The following is a 26,503-nucleotide window of genomic DNA, read 5'->3' as shown; positions in this document are numbered from 1 at the left end:
AAAAAATAGATTTTGTATAAACATAGGCCACAAGTTTCCAAACATCAATTTCATAAGTAGAAAATTTTTAAAAACTGATACTTGTTTGTTTAAATTGCAAAAATGATTGAGTCAATTCATAATAATAAATATGCCAAATATATTTTAGTGGCAGAAAAAATATATTATACAAAATTCAGATAGGAAGCTTAATATTAGTAATATTTTATTGTAAAATGCTAGTAATATTTTATTGTAAAATGCTAGTAATATTTTATTGTAAAACCAAACTTCATATTACAACTTAATGTAATTATTGAATATTTTTAAAAATACATAAGTTCAAATTAAATTTTTTTGAAATCAGTTTACATCTGAGTTTGCCTCAGCAAAATTAATCCGGTTTAAATTATTATTGATAATAATACCCTATTTGAGTCATACTATATAAAATTGTTTTCCTATTCTTGCGACACTAAATATAATTGTTTAAATATAATAAATTATCAATAACGTTTTGTTATAAAATACACAGAATAATTTTAATTACAATTTGATAACAAAACTACATTTTTTATCTACTTTCATGAACACAAAAGAATTAAATTAAACCTTTATCGAAAATTCTTAAAACATGAGTGTGCTTGAGATATTAACATGGTTTATTTATTTTATTCTTGTTTTGTATTTCTCATTACCATTTGATAGAAAACAATATTTTCTACTTATTTTATACACACAAGAGAACTTAATTAAACTTTTATCTGAAATTCCTAACACATGAGTGTTAGGAGATATTCGCGTGGTTTATTATATTTTGTTTAATATTTTTGTTTACAAGAATTGTATTTGTATTTGAATCCCGTGCATTTCTTAATATTTTTGTTTATAAATATATGATTTTTCTAAAAACATTCTTCATAATTAATATATGTTGTATATTAATTTTAATAATATTTTTAAAATTACATAAAAAATTAGTGATTAGTAAATAAGAGATACTCATGTATGAAAATTTATTATATGTAATTTAATTTATTTATTACTTCTGTGTAAGTATATAGTTTGAATCATATTGAAGGCACATTAATTAGTGCTTAAATATAATTGTGATTATTTAATATAAAATTTTTTAAATTATATAAAAAACATAATTAAAAATGGTAAACTATTTTTTAGTGTCAGGAAAAATATATCATATAATAGTTTAGATAGAAAGCTTAATATTACATGCTAGTGAAATTGTATTGTTCTTCAGACTTCATACTTCATATTGAAGAAATTATTGAATATTTTCAAAAATACGTAATTTTAACTTCAAATTTTATGTAATCATTTTTCATTAAAGCTTGACTCAATAAAATTAATAATCCGGATTGAGCAAAAAATTTATTTCAAAAGAAAATTTTAAAATTCAATTCTGTCTGTTCTCACAACCAAAAAAACAACGAAGGAAAATACTTTTGTTACGAATTTTCAAATAATGCCGTTTATATCTTGATAGCGACTTCGTCGGAATCCAGAGAGGAATCCAAGAGGAATAAATACAATTATTTTACATTTTGGATAACAATTACCATATTTACAGAATTACAGTATAAAGTAAAATTAATAATGCGCTTAACACAAAATTACATATAATACAGAATGTAACAGTATTATTTATTTACAGAATAAAATAAAATAATGAAAGATAATTGAAAAGAAAGTAAAAAGGTTAACTTGTGCAGATGGAGATTATTTGATTAGGTGAAGTGTTATGAATATCTGTTTTATTATTAATTAAGTTAAAGTTAGAGAGTATAAGTAGAATAGGCGACTTTAAGAGAGAATTAGACGTATACATCTTTTACCCTCTACTTTCAAATATTGTTGTTAAAAAAATCCCAACATCACGTATATTAGAGATAATTGTTGTGGACCTATTTAACCGCGGACCTTCAAACCCCATCTTACCTTACTATAATATGTGCATTAAGGTTCTACCATATCAAAAATTCTATCCCTGCGCAGAAAAATGTTCGTATGGTTCTTTTCTTGTTCATCATCTCTTTTCCTTCAGCACGTGGCTCATGGGCGGCGTGACGCCGCTGTGCTTTTCATTGCCCCCCGGAGGCTACGGTCGAAATTGAAGTAGAAAGGGCGTGTGTAACCAGTTATTGTTTTGTGTTGAGAAACGATCGGCAAAAAGCAGGTTCTATATAAATTGTCTAACACTGTTTTGTTGCAGTGGCAACATGCTGGGTAGGATAATACAGAATTTAAATTTTTACTTTGGGGTCGTAATAATATATATTACAGTTATTCAAGGAAGTGTAATAAAATCGATTTTTTCTATATATATATATATATATATATATATATATATACATACTAGATGATCCGACAGACGTTGTCCTGTACCCATGTCTACAATTTTTTATTACAATATACTAATATTTAATATAAATATACTAAAAAGGTGTGTTCAAAAAGTACCCGGAATTACTAATAATTAAATTTCGCGGGTCTGGAGTGTCTGATTGTCAAAATTTTTTTTTTATTGTGTTGGTATACATGCCCCTAAAGTATGATGAAATTTTCAGCTATATTCACTGTTTACTTTGTCTGTGGTAGTCGCTAAGGTTCGACGTGTTTTTCTGAGCTCGGCGATTTTTACAATGGAAGAATTGAAAAGTCAAAGAATTTGTATTAAATTTTGCGTAAAAAATGAAATAAAGTGTTGCAAAGTGCAAAAATTCACCAGATATGGCTCCGTGTGACTTTTTCCTATTCCCAAAGTTGAAGAGACCCATGAAAGGACGGCGGTTTTCCTCGATTGAAGAAAATCGCTGAGAGTGCTCAAGGACATATCAAATAGTGAATATCAAGGGTGCTTCGAAAATTGGAAAAAACGCTGGCATAAGTGTATTATATCTGGGGGGGACTACTTTGAAGGGGACCACATTAATGTAGACGAATAAATAAATATTTTTTTGAAAAAACGAAAATTCCGGGTACTTTTTGAACAGACCTCGTATTCACCGTTTACCTAAAAATAATAATTATTGTTTTTTTTAATTATTTTTCTGTCAAAATGCATATACATTTATAATATGAGCAATGTTAAATGTAGAACTACTTTAAATAAAATGATGAGTCTCAATTCCCACGCTATTTTGGAAATTGAAGTTTTTTAAACGGTATAACATAACTATAACCATAACATAACACTGTTACTTCATGTTGGATTAAATTAATTTAATTTTTTATTATTCAAGATATCCAAAATTGCATCTTAAATTGTATGTATTCATCTTTACTTTCCCATTTGTTGTTATAAAGTGAAATTTTTACGAATTTTAAAACTAATGTGGAAAGATTAGTAGAAGATGGAAAGAAATTATATATTGAAAAAACAACTATATTGAAAATTTAATATCCGAGTCCCTTAAGATGTGCATTCGTATTTTTCGCATTCATTAATTTCATACTTTATGTGAATTAATTTATCATCGTTCATATGTGTATCATTCAATCTGTCATACATATACAGTATCTAATATTATTTTAATTTCTGGCACAGCTTAGCTTCTTTTTAGCAATAATAATGTCACATTTCATTTTTCTTATTCACAATCATAAATTTATTATAGATAATCTAATATTGTCTAGATTCATAAGTAAATTGAAATTTTTGGCAGATGATAGTTTTCATTTGTTTTCAATGCAAACCATGACATGCCGTTTTTTACATTTTTTTTTTCATTTATTTCTACGATATTGCACATACATTCCAGTGCTTTATAAATACATACATCCTAGAAAATTTAATTAACACACTTCAGAAAGATTTATCAAAATCCGAATAATCGTTTAGAAGGAGTATACAGTGAGTGCTTGTAATTTAATATGAACTTTATATAATAGCAATAAAGCTCAAATTGATTCTACGTTTAAGTTAGAAAACGTTTGTATGAGAAAAAGAAAAGGGCTGTTTTTAGGGTTTCCACGGCAATTATTCGATTTTTTCTTGCCGTAAGAATCATCCTTGGACATCAGCGAACATTTTAAAAAAAGAATTGCCCAAATTGGTCCAGGCGTTGTTGAGTTATGCGCTTACCAACACATTATGCGATTCATTTTTATATATAAGATAAAATTATATAAAACAATACATTTCAAAAGTATGTCAATTCTATTCCACAAATATCGGTTCGATTATAGTAATATCACGCTTACCTAGTTTCGTTGTGCAACAAAAAAAGTTATTTTTCATAAGTCATTTTTCTACAAACAAACTCTGTATCTATTAATACCTACGGATATTTAATATCAATCAAAAAAGTGGAACAATGTATTCTCTAAAGCTTATGGAAATAATTTCCCACGCGCCCCCTTCGAAGGTAATTCGATACAGAGCACGGGCCGCGGAGCACCACCGCGCGGCGGCTGGTGGATCCGCAGGCGGGAGCACCCGAAACCGCGGGAACTTGAATTTAGATTTCACCAGGCGATTAGGAACATATCATATCGGATGACTTGAGACCATGTCATGTACGTTATTGTTTGGAGGCATTGTTTTGTAAGAGTTATATTACGTATTTATAAGGGATGATAATAGTTCCATCATGTGAACTAATCTGTCGGTCATTATCATTTATCATTTATTTTGTGAAAAACTACTTTCTTTAGCTTAATTCACTATTATATTTGATATTTTCTTATTTTTTACTCCTTCACCAAAGTGAACCTTTTTTACTCGAACCAAATGTAAGCTTTTATAGGGAGTATATAAAGAAATCTGTTCCATCTAACTGAATATCGCCAATACATAATCTTATTTGACAATTAAATTATGTATACATAAAAATTATATTCATTTATAGTATCATAAACTAAATAACAGAGCACAAAACCAAAGAACTACCAACGAAAAAAAATAATTTTGTTATAAATATTGACATGCCGTGGTTTATTCAAAGTGATGGCTGGCTGCACATCTTTTTCCCTCTACTTTAAAGTAGTATCGCTAACAAATTCTATACTTTACTCATTTTTTAGATAATGATGGTAAGCCTTTTTACTCTCTCTACCATATTATCTCTTTCATGAAGAGTTAAATAAACGAATTTATAGAGTTATATATATTTTGCAAGTTCCATCATGTCGATCATTATCATCTAGCATTTATATTATATAGAACTACTTTTTTTAGCTTAATTTATTTTAATATTTGATAATTTCTTATTGTTTACGTCTCATTCTGAGTAAAGATTCAGTAGGTCCTTTTAACACCAACCAAATGTAAGCTTTTATAGAGGTTATATAAAGGAAACTCTTGCATCTAACTTGAAAATAACAATACAAATTGTTATAATACGTATGTATACATAAAAAATATATACAGATATCACTAACTAAATAACAAAGCACAAAACCAAAAAAACTATCAACAAAAAGAATTATTATTTTATTAATGTTGATGCGTCGTGGTTTCTTTTCTGATAGCGGAGTTGTGCGAATTAATATGATGGCTGTCTATACATCTTTTGCCCTCTACTTTAAAATAGTATCGTTAACAAATTCTATAATTTACTTGTTTTTGAAATAATGGTGGTGGGTCTTTGTATCAGCTCTACAATATTATCTCTTTTATACATAATGCGTTTACTCATTTTTTGTTAATATCTTATGATATCACAAAACTATAGTATTTCAAAGCCAAGCAAATAATCGCCAACGCGTGCCAAATAGTAACATGATACTCTGAAAAAATAATTGTACAAATATACTTTGCATTATAGACCTCTTTTGATGTATCATATTTTTGTGTGGGATTAAACGCCGCTATTAAATACTTATAGGGCATATACACCAGCATATCGTCTTAAAAAATAATTTATATTTTCAGCAATAAATTCATGCAAAAAGTACTTGTAGAAAATAGAATAACTATATTCTCAATATATTAATATTAACAAACAATTATTCATTCATAACCGATATATTTATATCCCATTCAATTCTAATTAACCGAAAGAATGTTTTATAGTTTTGCATTGATCGGAGTTATCTCTTGTAATATTTTACAAATTCTTGACACAATTAAACATTGATAAATGAAGAATGTACAACAAACAAATTTTGTTAATTTGCTGATTGTGACATCCGGGACCGCCTTAATTAAAATTGAAAATATAAATACACAAACACACACACACACACACACATATATATATATATATATATATATATATATATATATATATTTGAAGTATTTTGCAGCCCAATCGTCGAATAAAAAAAAACATTAAATTTTTTTTAATTCTATTAAACGTTTCGACACTTAATGTGTGTCATCATTCAGTAATCTAAAAACATATTACATAAGTAACAATAGTTGATATTAAATACAAAAATATAAAAAGGAGAAAATTATATACATACCAAACCAGGAAAGCACAAAAAATATATAAAATTTATTAAACACTAAACGTATGCAAAAGAACATCATAACTAATAACAAATAATAAACAGAGAAATTAAAGGAACACATATATTTAATATTACGTTCGTGTTTATTAATTATTATTAGTTATGAAGTTATTTTGCATAAGTGTTTAGTTTTTAATGTTTAGATTTAGTGTTTAGTTTTAGTGTTTAATAAATTTTATATAATTTTTTTTGTGTTTTTCCTGGTTTGTTATGTATATAATTTTTCCCGTTTTATATTTTTATAATTAATATCAACTATTGTTATTTATGTAATGTATTTTTTAGATTACTGAATGATGACACACATTAAGCGTCGAAACGTTTAATAGAATAAAAACATTTTTCTATTTTAATCTTTTTTTAATTCGACGATTGGACTGCAAAATACTTGAGATATGTATCAACGTCGACAAAACTATCATCATCATATATACATTTTTAGAATTCTTTAAATTTTTTCCATCCCAATTCCAATCAAAACTTTGCGCTCTATCTAAAAGTTAATATTAAGAGCAAAAACTTTTAGAGAATTTTTTTCATCAATTTGAAACCATTTGATATATATTTGATATATATATATATGTGTGTGTGTGTATCTAGTCAATGTATCTAATTATTCGTTTTTTGTTTAGTAACTACAGTCAATTTTTTTAAACAATCCTATCAAAATTTCATTTATAATAAAAAAAACTTGTATGAAAATCGAAATCTTTTTATTTACAATAAATCAATCTTTGATCGATTAATTTATAATAGAAACAAAATTTTACAAACCTTCTAGTGCCTTGTTCCTCGCAAGTAATGCCAGAAGCATATCAGGACTAGGCTGGTCCAGGGCGAGCTGGTGGGCTGGTGGCAGCATCCCGGGCAGATGAGCCATCGATCCGCCGACGCACGCCGACATACTTATTTACACTTTAATAAATGTCTGGGCGGAAAAAAATCGATGTCTGATATATTTTAATTACTGTTACACATTGACATTGTTTGTTTATAAATTTTCAAATTTAAAGATTGAACAAAGTAGAAAATCACAATATTTTATTGATTCATAAAATTTATTTAGTTGGACATTGAATCGGAATTCAATTTACTAATGCTCAAAGTTTGGTAAATATTATTTAAAAAATATTTAAAATCACTATATCACTAATAGTTTTTACCAGTTACACATTTTCAATGAGTCATGATTTAGTTTATGATTTAGTACAATATATTTTTTTAATCAATTTGGTTTACAATCTTGCATGATTTATCTGCGATGCATATTAAGTGTAAGGGTAATGAAACGCTTACAAAATTTTTGTTAGAGTTTTTATATCACAAAGGGTTTCTTCAACAAGCAGATTTAAATAACTTTTGTACAAATTTTGTGACTTTGTTGCACACTTGTTACAAATGGGTTAGTCATTATTCTTGCATCCTTAAGTCACTTTTCTTCACACAGTCTTTTATAATTGACTTGTAAATTTCCGCTTATCGTTTAATTTTTTGCATGGGGGCAATTTCAACTTTAACTCTAAAAATGTTTCTGTCTTGTTATTGCCCCCGTTATATATTGTATCATTACGACCGCGCCTGTTTTTATAAAGTAGACTAAAGGGGCGCTTCTCCTTGTAATTAACTTAATTGAATATCACCCTCGCGTATAAGTGCACGTAAACATTGAATTATGTAAAGTTATGACGAAGCAACAGACACTTTGGACGCGATTATTAATAAGTTTGCACATTATATTAAATTGTCTCCGAAACTGTTTTTAAATTGGTCTTTTGCGGGATAATTATCGGCCATTTTGATAAAGAATAAATGTGATAAAAATTGAATTTAATACGTTGCAGCAATCAAGTTTGGGAATAAATTGGTTTAAAAAGCACTATGTTCAATAATTTTATTGTTATTTGTTAAACTTATTAATTTTGTAAAATTTACACTTTTTCCTTCCAGTTTGTACAATTTTTTCATAACTATTGTATAATTTTCTATTTGTTATAATTGTTCGTATATACTTGATTAAAATAAATCAAACAACATATTTTTCAAATTTTTCCATGTGATCTGTATTATTACGCATCAGGCCATCTTCCAACAAAAGTTCTTCCAACGGCAACTTTTTATTCATTTCAATTTAAATTCGAAATTATATTAAATCTGGCACTTGTGTATAACTCTGTAGTGATTATAATCTTTATTTAAACTTTCGAACATTTGTCGGCATATTTTTGAGGTTCTTAGCTACCTTTACTTACTTTTTAACGATTTAGTACATATTAAATCGTATTATTTCAGTATTAGTCTAATACTGTTAGATTCATATTATTATGATTTTATTTAATGCATGAATTATTTTATCAGCGTAGTTTTGATGTTCAAATGCTCAATTTCATTAAATTGTTCATTTTATAACAATTTTGTCCATATTATGTTATATTAGGTATTAAATTCGAGTCGTATCAGATTCACAATATTATTATTACATTTAATAAATTAAAAGTTTTTGTCTGCGTAGTTTTAATATTCAGGTGCTTAATTTAGTTACCTTGATTCACTTTTAAACAATTTTGTCCATATTATGTCATACTAGGTTTTAGACCACAGTCGTATTAGATTCACAATATTATTATTTCATTTATGAATTAAAAGTTCTTGACAGCGTATTTTTGCTCTTCGTCTGCTTGATTTCAATACATTGTTTACTTTTCAACAATTTTGTTCATATTGTAATATTTGGTATCAGATTGGATTCGTATTAGATTCACAGTATTATTATTTGATTTAAAGAATTGAAAGTTTTTGTCAGCGTAGTTTTGATATTTAGCTGCTTAATGTAATGACATTGTTCACTTTTCAACAATTTTATTCATATTGTTATATTGGTATTAGATTAACAATAATAGATAATAATTTCATTTAATGAATTAAGGATTTTTGATATTCAGCTGCTTAATTTAGTTACCTTTACACTTTTTAAAAATTTTGTTCATATTATGTAGCACTAGGTATTAGATTAGATTCGTATTATTTCATTTAATAAATCAAAAGTTTCTCTCGGCGCAGTTTTCATATTCAGCTGCTCAATGTAATTACAATGTTCACTTTGCAACTATTTAGTCCATATTATGTTATTCTAGATTTTAGATCGGATTTGTATTAGACTCACATTATTATTATTTCATGTAATGAATCAAAAGTTTTTGTCAGAGCTATCATCAAGTTCAGCAAATGTTCACTTGTCAACAATTTTGTCCATATTACGTTTTACCCGATATCAGATTAAATTCACATTAGAATTAAAAGTTTTTGGGTATTCTTGGGTTTCATAAAAAATTACATATTAAAAATAAATTTTACCATAAACCTTTAAAAACAAGATTTTAGAATAACTGCATACATGTTTCAAAAGTCACTACAATATTGTTTAACACTTGCGGTTTAACAAAAAATATTTATTGCTTTCAGAGCACGCAAAATTCAAATATTAAAACGTAATTGTTTCAATAAACTTTCAAAACCAACGTTTTAAATTAAATATAAATTAACCACGTACAAATTTAAAAGTCACTCCAAACTTCATGTTTTAAGTTCATGCCAATACAAGAAGTATTTATTTATTTTTAAAACCAACGTTTCAAATTAACCACATACAAATTTGAAAGTCACTCCAAAAGTCAAATTTTAAGCTCGCATCTCTTTCACAAGAAGTATTTATTTATTTTTACCAATTGACTATAAATCGATTACATTAATCAGGTATTATCAACTTTCGTCCAGCTTTTTGCCGTACGAGCTTTTGGTGTTATTCTGACTTTCCGCCGAAAAGCGTAGACTTTCCAGTGCGAAGAGCTTTCCTCGAGCCAGAGCGAGATGAGTTCCTCGGCTGACACGAGAGGGTGCGCGCAGGTCACGCCGCCGTAGGTGTTGTCTGCGCAGGTTGTACTCGTGTAAAACGAGGAAAATAAAATGCGGAACAGATATATATGGCTTCATTCGTAGCAAAAAAAAGAGGAAAAGCTCTCTTGGCATCGGTTTTGTACTTTAACAGGTAATAAATAAAATGACTTATGTCACAGTATCTTATGTGTGACTTTATAACGCTTATTATGAAGTTGGGTAGTTATTGTAATGGGTGGAAGTTTTTATTATAATATTATAATGCATTGATGAGAAAATACTTTGTATACCAGTACAGTATGAAAAATAATAATCACTATTTTTTAAAGAAGGATTTGAAGAAGAAAGTAGTGAAAAAAATATATTTTTATAATTCATTCGTAGCAAAAAAATGAAAAGCTCTCTTAGCATCGGTTTTGTACTTTAACAGGTAATAAATAAAATGACTTATAACAGAGTATCTTATGTGTGACTTTATAACGCTTATTATGAAGTTTAGTAGATATTGTAATGGGTAGAAGTTTTTATTATAATATTATAATACATTGATGAGAAAAAACTTTGTATTCCATTAAAACGATAATCACTATTTCATATTGTTATAAAATCTTTGAAGAGGGGAAGGATGACAAATTTTTGAAAAGTAGTGAATAAACATAATTTTATACTAGGCATTTACTGAAAATTTTACTGAACATAGTTTGATAGTTTTTTGTTTGATATTTAGTATGTGTTGTGGTACAGCTATGATTCTATATGTATTTTGCTCAATTCTTGTGAAGTATCATATTATACAGGCCAGAATAAATGTACAATTTTGGGTGAGGTAAGAGGGTAAAATAAGGCACAAAGATCCAAAATGCTTTTCTGTGATTATACTGTCTAATGTGAATGAACTGCATTACAAAATATAATACGTATTAAACAAACAACTATCGAACTATGTTAAGGCAAATTCCAAGTGAATTCTTAATTTTAGAAATATGTTTTTATATTATTTTTCTAAAATTTCTCATCTGTACCTTTATAAACACAGGTAAATTATAGAGGGAGAGCCAGCGCGATCCAGTAATTTATTTTCAATTTTATTTTTTTTAGGAAATAATGGCTACATTATTTAACCAATGCAAAAAATAAATTTTATGAGTGCATTTTTTACAGAGTAAAAAATAAATGTAAATAAACTTGATCTGGTATTTTGCCATATATTTGTCAGCAGAGTTGGAACAACTATTTATTTATCTCTTATAAAATTGAATTAGGTGAGGAATCTCCTACTCGAAGATCTTAAATCAAATGTCAAAAAATAAAAAAAAGATAATCACTTTAAATGCATATACACCCAGCATATTGTATTAAAAAAATATATTATTTTGATCGACAATAAATCTATGCAAAAAAATCCCTTATAAAATTGATACTTTATCTTAATTTAATTTTTATTTACTATTTTCATATTGTTTATACATTTCTTAGTGTGAAGGTTTAGGTGGTTCATTTTACCACAGCCACATATAAGCATTTATAGAATGCGAAAAAACTGTTGAATCTAACTTAAATGTAACAATACATCTTATAAAACAATTAAATAACGTATACTTCAAAATTATATTTAGGTATCAGAAACTAAACAACAGTGCTCACTGCCAAAAAATTAACAACGAAATAAAATGCTATTGTTATGGATTTTCAAAACCGTTGCTGTTTATCTCCAGATAGCAAGATCGTAAGAATTAAGGTCATGACTGGTTATACATCTTTTGCCCTCTACTTTCAAATATTCTTGGTAAAAACTTTTCAATTTTGTTTTTTAGATATCAGTGGTGGATCTTTTTACCCGCAGACTCTTATCATATTAAATCAATAATAAATACTTATTCAATAGTTTTAAATAATATGTCATATTATCAACAATATAATTTTAAATTGTATACCAAGATCGTCATAGGTTCTTTACAAGTTCATAAATATAATATATTTAACTGTTTATCAAATATTACAAAAAAACTTATGTTTCCTGGTAAAAACCAGCTTAAAGCTCGAAGGCGACGCCATTATTGACCATAATTTTTGATTATCGTCCCGTGACGTCACAGGAAGCATGCGCAAAAGCTTTCCTTCTAAACACGCCCACATCAGCCCCCCAAGTCAACAAGGGCTCCACCTTCGGTGGATTCCGGGGGTGGGAATCGCCCCACGACGGGGGAATGCTTTGGGGGAATGCCCCCGTCTGTATTGATGGGTCTGGTAAAGGCGAACTCTCCTAAGGCACAGATTTGGAGAATAATTTATGTACCGCTTTGGATATTAGCGCAGAGATTAGACTTAATACGGGAAAGTGTGTGTGAATTTGGGCTTTGCGACATTATACGCTTAATGCGTGCGTTCACTATTTGACCTTTTTGGTGGTTGGGTAGATCCATAGGTAGTGGACAATTATTTGCAATTGTAATGGAAATATTCAATTATATCTATATGGCAAATTGTAGATTATATATGAATATATGTGATAAAAACTATGATCATAAATAGTTATTCCAACTCTGCTGATGAATATTTCTGACAAAACACCAGATCAAGGTTATGTGCATATATAGTGTCAACTTTGTGAAGCATGTGCCTATGAAATTGGTTATTGGTATTATTGGTTATTAGTATTTTGCATTGGTTGAATAATGTAAGTAATATCCTCCTAAAATTAAAAATAATACATTAGCATTCTGATTGCACCTTTTCACTACGCCGATGGAGTATAAAGGGACAAATGACAAGTTTTAGAAAAATAGTCAAAGAACATATTTTTAAAATAAGAATTTTTTTTGTTATAATTTATTTTTCTTAAACAAGATTATAAAGTCAATAAGAAATTGACCCGAAGTTTTATTTGAACACAGTTTGGTATAGTTTGTTATGCTTTGTAACGTGGTATATTTTGTTTGGGAAGTATAATTACAGGAAGTCACGTTGGATTATTCTATATTACTAGTATTCTATATACAAATATGATAATAAAAAACCTAAATTTTATACCAATAATAATCTTATTATAACATATACTGATCGTTTCAATTCTAGCCGATTCATATTTTCAATTCTCTTTCCTTTGCCCAATGTTATTCATTATTTCATTATCATCGTTTCAAAGAAGAGTATGGTCAAAAACTTTTCACAAACTTTTTGCAATAACATCAAGCCACCGCTAACCAAAAACAAAAGAAAACAGCGTCATTTAATTGCCTCTCAGAACGAGCACATTATGAAATGTTTCTGTGTGGAAAATTAAAATACGTTTATGGTAAGAGTAATAATAACAAAAACTTTGGAAACTTTTCCTGCGATATATATATATATATATGTGTGTGTGTGTGTGTATGTGTGTATTTGATATTTCAGAGCTTAAAAAGAATTATTACTGTTATTCGACGACATATATTCACTTGCATCGTTAAACTTTTCGAGTTAAGTCAGGCGTATTTTCCAAGCAACTTATCACAGTGGTGAAATAAAATTATTTGGTATATGAAATTCAATAATATTTTCTGAAAAACTATTCATCGTTGTTTCGTATAGAAATTGGGTCAACGGTGTTTTGTATATAAAATTTTGTCTCCCCATTTGTCTTTAGATTTTTTTTTATATATTAGCTCTATTAGATACGCCACTGGGGGTATCTACTAATTTGTAGACAATTAATTGTAAACAACTAGTCAGCATTCTCTGCTAAGTGTAATTATTTTTATAGATTGCAGAATGAAAATAAAATTTAAAAAAATAAGGAATATATTTTTATAAATTTCAAAAAAGTTTATTTTGTTCATTTTTAACAAACATTTTTTTAAAACTTTAGTAAGAACAAAATGGTATACAGCATTGAATATTTAAGCATATAATGCGTGTACCTAATTAATAATTTTCAATTTTTTCATTTAATAATATTTAATTCATAAATTTATTCTAAGGATCTAAGAATCTAAGCTAATCTAAGCTTATTAATCTAAGAATCTTGATAAGTTTTTGATTCTGATAATACTTTTTAAAACAACCGAATGTTTTTTTAATTAATTTTTTTTTACCGAATTAATTTTTATTACTTAATTAAATTTTACAATATAATCTAGCACTAATGATATATGAATTTTCTACTGAAAAGTATTTCACTATAACTTAATACTATCTATAATTCTGTATTTAATAATATATATTTAAAAATGATATTGTGGTTTGTGAACAGAAAAGTACTGTCTTTAAATATCTAATTTAATCAGAATCCACACCAAAGTATTCACGTTCTGTAAAACTTTTATAAAATATATTTTTATATTTTTTAAAACTTTAGTAAGAACAACATTGTATACAGCATTGAATGCATACAATGCGTGTACTTAATTAATAATTTTCAATTTTTGAATTTAATAATATTTAATTCATAAATCTATTCTAACGAGCTTATTAACCTAAGATTCTTGATGATACTTTGTACAACAACTGAATTTTTGTTTTAATTTAATTTTTATTACTTAATTAAATTTTACAATATAATATAACACTAATGATATATGAATATTCTACTAAAATGTATTTTGTTATAACTTAATACTATCTATTATTATTCTTACTACTTCTATTATTGTTATTGTGTTATATTTTATTATTTTTCTAGTATTCTTTTATTATTCAGAAATTTTATTTATATTATTAATTAATTTTATTTTTATTATTATTTGCTTATATTTTATATCAAATCAAATTACGGATATTATTTTCATCTAAATTTTATCCCTTGCACTTTTATTTATTTAAATTTGTTATTATTTATTTATTAATATATATTACTAGATGTTAATAATTTAACAGTCGTAATAATTATTGAAATTAAAAAAAAATCTATTATTCTGTCTTTAATAATATATATTTAAAAATAAAATTATGATTAATGAAGAAAAATACTGTCTTTAAATATCTTTAATTTATTTAAAGATTCTAATCAGAATCTACGCCAAAACATGCACGTTCAGTAAAACTTCTTAAAATATATTTTTGGAACCCAAAATTAATGAAATAAAATGTTTTAAACAAGTTAATTTAATTTATACCATTATATATATATATATATATATATATATATTAGTATATTTGAAAGACATCATTTGGAAATCATATGTGCTCGGGAAAATTTTATTTCCGAAATACCAGTTGAACATTTTACCTAAGTACTTGATCCTCAATTGAACTACTGTTTTTTTTTACTTATGTTCTTTATATATTCTGCACCGCAAACGCATTATTTGTTTAAATAAAAAAAATCGTTCGTGTTTCTTCTTTTTTTCTATTTTTTCTCTGACTACTTCTTTCTTTAATATTGCTCAAAGTGCAAATCCATTCGATTTATCCGCTGGGGGTACTTCGGTCTGGTGTTGAAGTCGGCACGAGCCCCATATGAGGGCGAATAGTAGACTCTGCGTTATCGAGGTTTCCAAGGCAACAGCCGACAGCTTCTTTCGTCAGCCTGTCGGCATACCTATAATAATAGGAGGCCTGGTGGCCAAAAAAAAATTCTTTTTTGCCGCATATATTCTATATTATGCTGATTATGATAAAATGTATTGATATATCCTACTCCTAAATCTAATTCTCTCTTAAATTCGCCTATTCTACTTATGTCCTCTAACTTTAACTTAATTAATAATGAAATAGATATTCACAACACTTCACCTAGTCAAATAATCTCCATCTGCACAAGTTAACCTTTTTATTTTGTTTTCAAATATCTCATTATTTTATCTTATTCTGTTTATAAATAATATTGTTACATTCTGCATTATATGTAATTTTATGTTAAGCATTTTATGTTAATAACTATATATTTTATTTTTGTATATATTTCAATTGTTATTCACTATGTAAAATAATTATATTTTTGAGTCCTCTTGGAAAAAATCTTTGGGCTATATATTTAAAATAAATAAAAAATAAATAAATATATTCATACCACATTGTAAGAGTGTTTTTGTACAGGTATTGGGTAGAAAACTTGTGTGTATCACCCATTAACTTTAATTTATTTTATTCAATGAAATACATGGTTTTAAGTCTAAAAATCTAAGCCAAAAAATCCTACGAAAAATGTTCGATAAGAAACTTATTGGAATTTTCATACGTGATTCCAACGAAAATTCAACTATTAAGTGCTAAAAAGCATTATTTTTGTCTAATATTCTGTTAAGGAATCTTATCATCTTATCATAATCAGTATCATTCCCAAGTAATATTTTTCTAACAGTGTTTGATTTTTTTAAATCGATTCGGTAGTATGAGCTTAAATGTGGACGAAAGTTTAACACTTTTTTCCAAATAACAAAGAAACGGGTTGGCAGATTGTAGCACAAAACTGACAAACGATAGTCCTTATTGAAATACATCAAATGAATTTTAAATTTCTGAAATCGGTTCGAGCGTTTTTGAGCAAACGTCGATGAAAGGTCTAATTTTGACAAATGCCAAAAAAACAATACTAATTTTGTAAACTTTGACGAATTTTTAAAATTAAACGACTTATCGTAGGGCCATAATATTTTAGTATGATCTATAAGACTATGGTATCTTCTGTCAAAAAAAAATCCAAAAAAATATTTTTGCATTAGCAGCAACATTAAAAATTAGAATTTTGTCAAACTCATTAAGTATATTTTTACATATGTTCTTACAAAATAATTTTGTACAAGTTTCCCAAATATATCATTCACTTTAGACAAATGCCATACTAGGTAAGAGTTATAACAAAAAATGTATGTACTATCGATTACCGTATACAATATATATTAACCTTATCTTTTTCAAAGTTTTTATTTAAATAACCTTTTAATCTATATTAGAAATATTTATTCTCAACCTGAATCTAACTTGAATCAAACAATCTAACTAATCTAACTTGAATCTGACTTGTTTTTAACAGAAATCTTGCTAAACTCTTTCAAAATTCTCGTTAAAATCTTCATTTTATGAGTTTGTAAAAATATTCTAACTTGAATCTCGTTGATTGGTATCTAACTCTGAAACAATTTTTTTAGCTTGAATCTAACTTAACTGTTATTATGAATATAACGAGCATGCGTTACACAGAAATATTTTTTTTTATTTATCAAAATACATTATATTGCATCGACTTGGCAATATTTGAGATACATACTTTTTTTAGAACAAATTAAAGTATTTGAGTTACACTAGAACTTTACATATATAACAAAGATTAAACTATTATGTAGCATATATTTATTGATAATGATGAATATTATAATTTCCTTAAACTATAATGATCGCGATATTGAGATTATGATTTTGCGTGTCTGGTTTGTATGAATCTGAAACAAAAATATTGGTAGATAATAGATTTTAGAATTGATTTAAGAATTCAAAGCAGTTTTGTAATTACTATTTTTGTTAATGTTGCATAAAAATACCTTAAACTATTAATGATCAGGTGGTCCATCCTTAAGGCCAAAGTATAGTCCTACACCAATTGCTGCCAAAATTAGTACACCAACTACGCCCAAACAGCATAATATGCTCATACTCAAGTTGCATAAGCTGAAAATTATTTATAAAATTATAATCATCATATAAAATATATTACAATTTTATTTTATTAATGATCAATATTATCAATATATTTAAACATATTTTCAACTAAAAGTTGAAAAGACTATTAATATTTTAATGAATGTTATTCAAAGATGTAATGCTAATTGTATAATTACTTTGAACTTCAAAGTTTGAATCGTAATAGTACTGGTAAAATATTAAATATTGAAATTATCAAATGGAGATCCAACAAATTTGCCAAAGTTCAAATGAAAACACATTAATTAGTGTTAATTTAAAAAACGAGTTATTATCACTTACAGAGTGCGTTGACATTTTTGGCTGATAAATTAATTTAACTTTGACTCCCATAAATGTAAGTACATTTATGGGATACATAAGTACTCAGATATTCTGAAGAATTTTGTGTAAAAACAAAATTTTATGATAATATAGTTATACTATTATTTTAAGAAATATTAAATCATTATCATTTGACATATTCGGATTAATTGGATTAACAATTAAATAAAATCTAGAATAATTCATTAGTTTAAAGTAGGTACTTTAAACATTTTTGATATAATGAACATATTTTAAAAATTACAAATGCAAATTAATCAAATTATTAATATCTTAAAATCATTTTAGTACAAGTATATACATATTTAAATAAATATATGCTCAAAAACATTTTAACATAAAATTCTATAATTATGCAACATCTGAATTGTATTTGCACAAAATTGTTATCACGAACACAAATTATTTAGCACGATAAAATTAATTATTATCGCCTTATGGCAGCATCGAAGACATTTATATTATTTTATTGGTAATTTGTTATATTTGATGTGTTGGATATATTCACATAAAATTTTATTTTGTAAAAAAATTATAAAACATGTGATCCATATCAAGGAAAATTAAACACCTACGAAAACAGATAAATTGAAGCTAATACAAAAGAACATAGGAAGTCTCTTATATTAAATTGAAAACAATCGTTAGACATATCAAATACAATTATTTTGTCTTCTATAATAACAATTTGAAAATAAAACTAAGGAGTTGCAGGAGCTTATTTGTAAATATCACTAATGACAAATTTCCTCGATTAATCATGGTGAACGCATTTTGATTTTGTCGTATACTCATGCAAATGGAATTCAAAATGTTTAAAAATTCTCATGCGTTTAATCAAATAAATATAGTTATGATCACGAATAAATATTTTGAATACATACGACACATTGCAAATGATAAAATATTGCTAATAAATATTACCACATATTATTTCAATAATATATTCAAAACTTACCAACAGAATACTGATTTAAGACAGTCGCACATTGTGTAGAAGTTTCACAAGTTGTTTCGACAATGACTAAATTTCAAAATATATTTTATACGATGACATCTACGCCTTATCAGCTGATTAATGCCGACGTGGTTGGATGTTTGATTACATACGACACCTATTATCACAAGTACCCGAAACTATCGATTTGCACCTAAAAAAGAATTTATATAGTTGAGAACATGATACTTTTATTAAGTGGGCCTATAGGCGCATATAAAAACTATTTTATTACAATTACTGCTACTATATTTTTAAGTTACGCCTTAAAAATTGGGTCAAGACCTTTATGAGATTTTTTTCTGATAAATGTTTTCTTTTTCTGTATTTTTTGCGCAAGCAATTTTTGGTATCTGAGTGCAAGCTCAGTACCTATATTGTTTTGATATTTTAAAAAAGGGTTCATATATCAAGAGTTATTTTTAACTCCGGCCAGCTTGATATCAAGCAGAAGTACCATCAGATTTTTGAGTTAAGTAATATCCCTCTCAAGAGTTTTAAAACGTCTTTATTTTTCCCTTTGTTTCGACGTAAAATTCTACGTCATCATCAGTGGTTCTACAATTTAAAACTAAAATAAAAACTAAATATAAACAGAGTAAGAATAAAAAAAGAAAGAAATTTAACTAAAAAGAAAGACTATATATATCTAAATCTTAAATTTAAAAAACAGAAAGCGTTACTTAGTTGAAATTCTTAGATTAACACTTATACATATGAAATACATACAAAAATTATAGATGTTTTAAAAATCTTTACTTTATTTATTTTTTACTTGATGTTACGCCCTCGAAGAAGTTAATCATACATTTCAACATCTATAAATATATCAGTTAGTTTTACAGATAAAAATTATTAAATTATAAAAATTATGAATGTTTTTTAAAAATTTATTTGAAATCCATACGTTTCGACTAACATCTTAACCTTCAGTGGAATATACTGTCGACTATAATAATTAAATTAGGTAAAAAATTTCTAACAATTTAAGAATAAATGTATTAATAATAGTAACCTAGTTTATCAGATAAAATGCTCAGATTGCGAACTTATTTACTTCATGAACGCAAATATAATTTCAAAAACAGTAAAAAAAATTAAAAAAGGGATACTGAATTTTAAAGTGAAGACTTAAGTTAAATATTCTAAAGAATACTGAATTGTGTTTTTGGATTACTTTTGTTAGAAATTATTCACCTAGTTTAATTATTATACAGTTGACGGTATATTATATAATATATATATATATATATATATATATTTATATATATATATATATATATATATATACATAACAAAAGTAAAAAGTAAATATTGTAAAATAATAAAGACGCAGAAATTTTCTTATCTACATTTTTGAACGTCAAAACATTAGTCATACCTTCTAGTAAAAATAATTATATGATAACACATAATCGCACATAATCCTATTATAAAATACCTTCAAACTTCAATTGATTTGATTAGTTCTAGGAATAAATAAAGCTATTTAATGAAAACTAGCATAGAAAGATAATTTTAAATAGTAAATAGTATTTAGGAATTTATTGCTAAATTTTATGCTCATTTCCTCTAAAATGTTAAAGCAAAATTATTATCTATGACTAATGTTTTCTGTTCAAGAAACTTGTTGATATAGAAAACGTATATACCATTTTTCATCATATTTCATATACAAAAAATATATGCCTTTTAATTCTATTAATTTTTTTCTGTTTTTAATAATCAATGTGTGTCAAACACATAATAAATAAGTCAGTTTTTCTTATTTTTTTAAATTAATATTTCTACCCAAATTATAAAAGAATTTAAATGGACATTTCAACACATAGTATATCACGCTATTTTAATTCATTCATGAAAGGGGAATGAATGGATTCAAAGTGACTTTAATTATAATCATTTAAATTAAATAACCGTGTAAATCAGAAAGAACATCGTTGCATGTTCGAGCACATTTTGTCGAAGTCAACATTAATATGCAAATTTTTAAAAACATCTCATAAAAATAACAATATCTTTGTAAAAAATCACGAGGCAAATATAAAATAAATTATAATATAATCACTTTAAATCTTTACACTCAAAAAATATATAGTACTCTACATTATGCCATAAGCATTAAAAATCGAATGTAAAATCGATATTATTTATGATCCAAAATTAACTAATTAGCACAATATTGTTCAATTTTTATTTTTGAATTTATTATATATTTTACTGATCTTTTTTGTATATGTGAAACGCATTAAATGGATTATTGAGCACTTTTGTATTACATAAAACAAGCATGAATAACATTGCATAATTCAAGCATTTGAATCTAAAACTTCTTTATTTCCTTGCAATAAATAATACTGTTTATTACTAGCTTTATGAGAAAAAAAATCATTTATTTGTCGTTACAAAATAAGTTATTCGTTTGGTTTAAGATCTCTATAAAATATAGCAATTAAAAAAATTAAATTTGAAACGTGACAATAACAATTTAATTTGCAAAATAAATTAGTGTGAAATACAATAGTGTAACTATGTAAATAAGTTAATATATTCAATGTAATAAAAATAAACACGTAATTTTTCTAACTTTTATAAATATGCAGAAATCACGTAAGTTGTTGCTAGTTACGCAAAATGTTGTTAAATGTAGGTCGTTTTAAAAATATAAAATTTAGTAATTATTCATATAATTAAATAAAATAAGTACAGCTCTAAATTAAGCAAAAAAAATCTCAAAAATATACATTTACCAAAGCGCAGTCAAATTTTTTATCTGTATTTTGTTTACTTTAATTGATATCTGGGAAATTTGTGACTAATGCTATATTAAATATTATCTAGATTAATCATATGAAAATCATATCGTATGTAATTCATCATGTAAAAAAATTTAAATAATAGATAATTAATTAATTAATATAGATCAAGAATAGTTTATAGTGTTTCACAAACACTATTCTTTACCTTGCAATTTTATTTTGTATGGGTAAGTCATTTCGTACTGTAGTAAACACATTTATAATTATAAATATAATTTAATTGTATATATGTATATATAAAATATGTAAATGTATATATGCTATATATAAATTCTTTGTCTTGATAATTTATAAAATAAAATACTAAATCATCAACATACGAATCAGCTGAAAAATCTGGGGCTCTGCATCGTACTAGAATTTTTTATTGTAGATATAAAAATTCCATATCCAAATCAAAAATCCGGTAAAGCAAATATTACTTTTGGCTTTCCACTAATCAAAATTCTCATTTCTGGAGTTTACTTATTTTTAGAAATATTTGCCCAATTTCCTGCCAGATGCCCAATGAAAGTTTTCTTTGGCCACTAAATTCTAATAATATTATATTTGAAGGTTTTATTTATTGGCTAATTTATAGTTTCCACGAATTTAGATACTTGATCTGTGCCAGACAAAATAACAGTAGCAAAATTATATTATTTACATTAATTAATAAAATATAAATAAATTAGTTGCTTCGAAGGAATATAATATTAAGCAAAAATACTGAAATATTTATTCTATATTTTATTTTGTGTTATAAAAATAACCTTCACATCGATTCATAAACTTGTTGTTGATCCAAATAAAGAAATTTACGTGGAAATTCATGTTCATGTGCTAATATATGTTTCCATGACGGTAATGCCAATGTCAATATATATTGAATCAGCCATTAGCGCTCTAATGGAAACTGATGAGGCAATATATTAGTTGAATCTTAAAAAAATGTTATAGAAATCAAATATATTATAAAAATAAAAATAATAGTTAAAATACTATTTGACCCTTGCTAATATGAACAAGTGCAGTAAATTCGCTAACGTGATTCTAACTAGATTCTAACTAAAATGTTGATGGATTCTTACTAGAATTTTTTAAGTCAAACAAAGATTTAGCAAGTGCCAATACTAGTATAATTTTTTTATTTGCATAGATTTATTGCCGATCAAAATAATATACCTACCTTAATTAGCCTAATACATTTCATAATATTTTGCGAGTTTGTAAAGATATTCTGTCTAATTCTGACTAATATTTTTGCTAAAAATCTTGCTAAAATCAAAAATTTATCAATCACACTTTGGAGTAAGCCGTGCCAAAATTTAAAAAATATGTTGTAACCATTGAAAAAATTGCTAAATCTAAATTCTTATTAATAATTAGCTGTATTATTTGCACGGATCAGAAAGTTTTCGCAATTTACTTTAACCAGTTAACTGTGATTGACGAATATTCACGTCATGGATCAGTGGCAGAATTTTCTGTATTGACGTGTATATTCGTCATGGGTATAAAACAATGACTATTTGCTGTATAAATTGAAATTTTGAGTTGTTTAGAATATTTTGGGGATATGATTGTATAAAATAAGTAGTTGTAAGTGGCATTTTACCTTAAGACAAGTTGCATGAACTTTCAGAAAAGTAGAAATATTATTCTTAATTAATGAGAATTTCGATTTAGCTAAAGCAATAACATTTTCCACTGATTTTTGAATGATTTTCTACATTGAATTTAATGTAATTTATATTTATGTTAACAAAGAAGTAAAATGTTTAATTTTAGTAAATAAGTCCATATTTTTCATTCGATAAATAACCAGCATAACTAAGTTCAATTTATAAATTCGATAGATTCTCCAACAAAAAATAAGTTTTGGTATTCAAACTATGTGTATATTATAAAAATAACGAAAATACAATTTGAATCTTGAAAATATGGAAAAGTTCAGTAAATTAGCTTATAAGAACTCCTACAAACCTTTTTATTTATTTTCAAATATCTTTTATTATTTTATCTTATTCTATATAATATTGTTATATTCAGTATATTATGAAGTTTTGTGTTATTTAGTGCATTATATATTATACTATTGTAATTTATCCATATTGTTTATTAATTGTTATCCATAATGTACAATATTTGTATTTTTAAGTCCTCTTGGAACTAATAAGAGGACTATATATTCAAAAAATAACATAAAATAAATAAAATAAAATAGTTCTAGTTCAATTTATCTGATTTTCTTCATCATATTTATATTTTTGTTAATTATGTATTTTCCTTAAATATATTTATATATATATATATATATATATATATATATATTGTTTGTGGTTATTGTGATATTTTCTCACATAATTAATATTATATGGATTTAAGTAATAGTTATGTTTAATGTATTATAGTTCAAATAATTGTTTTGTTATCTTCCAATAAAGATAGGTGTCACGTAGTACATTCATAAAAGTACTTTTTTAATGAAAAAACTTAAAGTACAGAATAATTTCAAAAAAATATACATATTTTTGAAAATATTTTCTTAAGGTAATCCTCGTATACAATTTTAGTTCCATGTTACAAAAAATTCATGGGTGCGTTAGTATCTCAGGTAAAAGCCTGATTGTTATTTACCTGTCAGCTGCTCGCCGAACCTTGCAGAGGTCAATGCATTCTTGTTGTTTTAATAAAAACACAGTCACAAAAACACTTTAGAATACAAAATCTTTCAACTGAAATATAATTTTAAAGCACTAGGCTACATGGTTTCAATTGAACTATTCCACGTAGAATCTAATTTTATTGGTTTAATAATTATAATTATGTTTTGACAAAGAAGTCGTACGGCTTCGTTGCACTTCGTACGAGTTTTGATTTTATTCTCTTCGGCTTGACGATCCCCGCCGTATGCGTTCATATATACATAGCCGACATACGGGATGCAATGGTGCGTGAATGTTTGTGACATCATTAAAATATTTATAGAATTCAAGATGTTATTTTAATACGTTGATCAGGCGCATTTTTAGAAAAGAAATTCAGCTGAGTATTTGTGTAAAGTTTGTTACTTGAACAGTTAACGGTGTCGATGGGTGCGCTTTGTTTTGTGTCGTCTGTAACAGCGAAACAGGACACCTGAAGGAATTTTTGGAGAATGGATGGTGAACAAAGCTAAGGACTTTATACCATGACATTAGTTGAATTTATTATTCCAACCAGAACACGTGAAGGAATTTTTAAATCAATGGAGAATAAAGTTGGCTAGAAAGTCAAAGGATTGTTAAGGTCAATACTATGACCCTGTTTTAGCTTGCTGTTGAATTCTGGGACAACCTGTATAAGGTAATGTAAAAATTAACTTGTACTGATTGTACTTTTAGCTAAAGAGAATTAGAAAAAATTATCTTTAGCTAAATTTTATTATTATGTACATGTAGTAACAAAAAATCTAGCTCATGAAGAGTCAAGGGTAAGATATCGGATGGAAATATAGGTTATATTTTTTACAAAATCAAAAAAAAATTGTACTACATTTTACTTTTACGTTAACATAAGCATATACGTATGGCGGGGTACAAAGATTTTATTTGAATTTCAAATCACAACAAATGACACATATCAAACAGCTATCTAACTATGTACAGTCAAATTCATCATTCTAGTAATTTTCAGAGTTAAAGAGAATTTTTGGGGGCAATTAGATTCATTATTTCATTTTTAATTATCTTTTTAATTATTTATTTTTCATATCTCAGTCAGACAGAGGGGTGAATGGTATGAGAAATTATGAAACAATGTATATATATATATATATATATATATATATATATTCATATTATTTGTCTTTTTCGTTATACAATAATATATTTATTATAATTACAATATCTTTGAATACCTTTTAAATCTTTTTTGTATTATTTTTTTTTATAATATTACTTTATTTTCCTTTTTAAATTATTGTCGTCGCTGGTATTCTTAATTTCGATTGGCAGTTCATTATACATTTTAATTTTAATTAAGTTCTACGAAATAACTACACTAATTAATCAATGCAATTATAAGGTTGAATAACAAAATTATAATTATTATTATTAATTATGAAATATAATAAACAAAAATAATAATCAACTCTTACTACTATTATGAGCCATGTTTTTTTAGGGAGTTTCTGTTTAATTTATTATTATCAGACTGATTATTTTTTTAAATGAAATTAATGTAAATAAGAATGCAATTTTTATTTGAAAAACGTATTTCATATATTGTTAGTATATTTTTCACAAAGACACTCAACACAAACTTCGTCAGAAAAATTCATCTTTAGAGTTAGAATAACTCTTCTTAGAGTTCATCTTTAGAGTTAGAATAATATTAATTTGATCTATTTTTTGTAAAATTGCCTTTTCATACTTAT

The 26,503-nt window shown here is 26.0% G+C and overlaps 2 protein-coding genes and 1 long non-coding RNA gene across 3 annotated transcripts in view; 1 reads left to right on the top strand and 2 right to left on the bottom strand.

Moving 5' to 3' along the window:
• LOC113372215 (LIM/homeobox protein Lhx3) overlaps positions 1–7,384 on the bottom strand; it is a 79,467-nt gene extending 72,083 nt beyond the window's left edge. Inside the window, exons 1-2 of the mRNA XM_026612537.1 lie at positions 7,231–7,384; positions 592–605 (exon numbers count right to left, since the gene is read on the bottom strand). Of these exons, the coding sequence (XP_026468322.1) occupies positions 592–605; positions 7,231–7,360 (144 nt within the window). The 5' untranslated portion in view covers positions 7,361–7,384. The remainder of the gene's footprint in view (positions 1–591; positions 606–7,230) is intronic.
• LOC113372214 (alpha-methyldopa hypersensitive protein-like) overlaps positions 1–26,503 on the top strand; it is a 118,301-nt gene that overhangs the window by 73,423 nt on the left and 18,375 nt on the right. The window lies entirely within an intron of this gene.
• On the bottom strand, positions 17,155–24,844 carry LOC113372223. The gene is made up of 4 exons (XR_003366745.1): positions 24,724–24,844; positions 19,247–19,439; positions 17,805–17,931; positions 17,155–17,705 (listed from the first exon to the last, which is right to left on the bottom strand). It is a non-coding gene; the product is annotated as an uncharacterized LOC113372223 (long non-coding RNA).

Source organism: Ctenocephalides felis, unplaced genomic scaffold, assembly GCF_003426905.1.
Source record: "Ctenocephalides felis isolate EL2017-DRISC unplaced genomic scaffold, ASM342690v1 CF-g0.4_SCAFFOLD_01604, whole genome shotgun sequence".
NCBI lineage: Eukaryota > Metazoa > Arthropoda > Insecta > Siphonaptera > Pulicidae > Ctenocephalides > Ctenocephalides felis.
The sequence above is the reverse complement of the archived record's forward strand: the minus strand, read 5'-3'. Positions and strand labels throughout refer to the sequence as shown.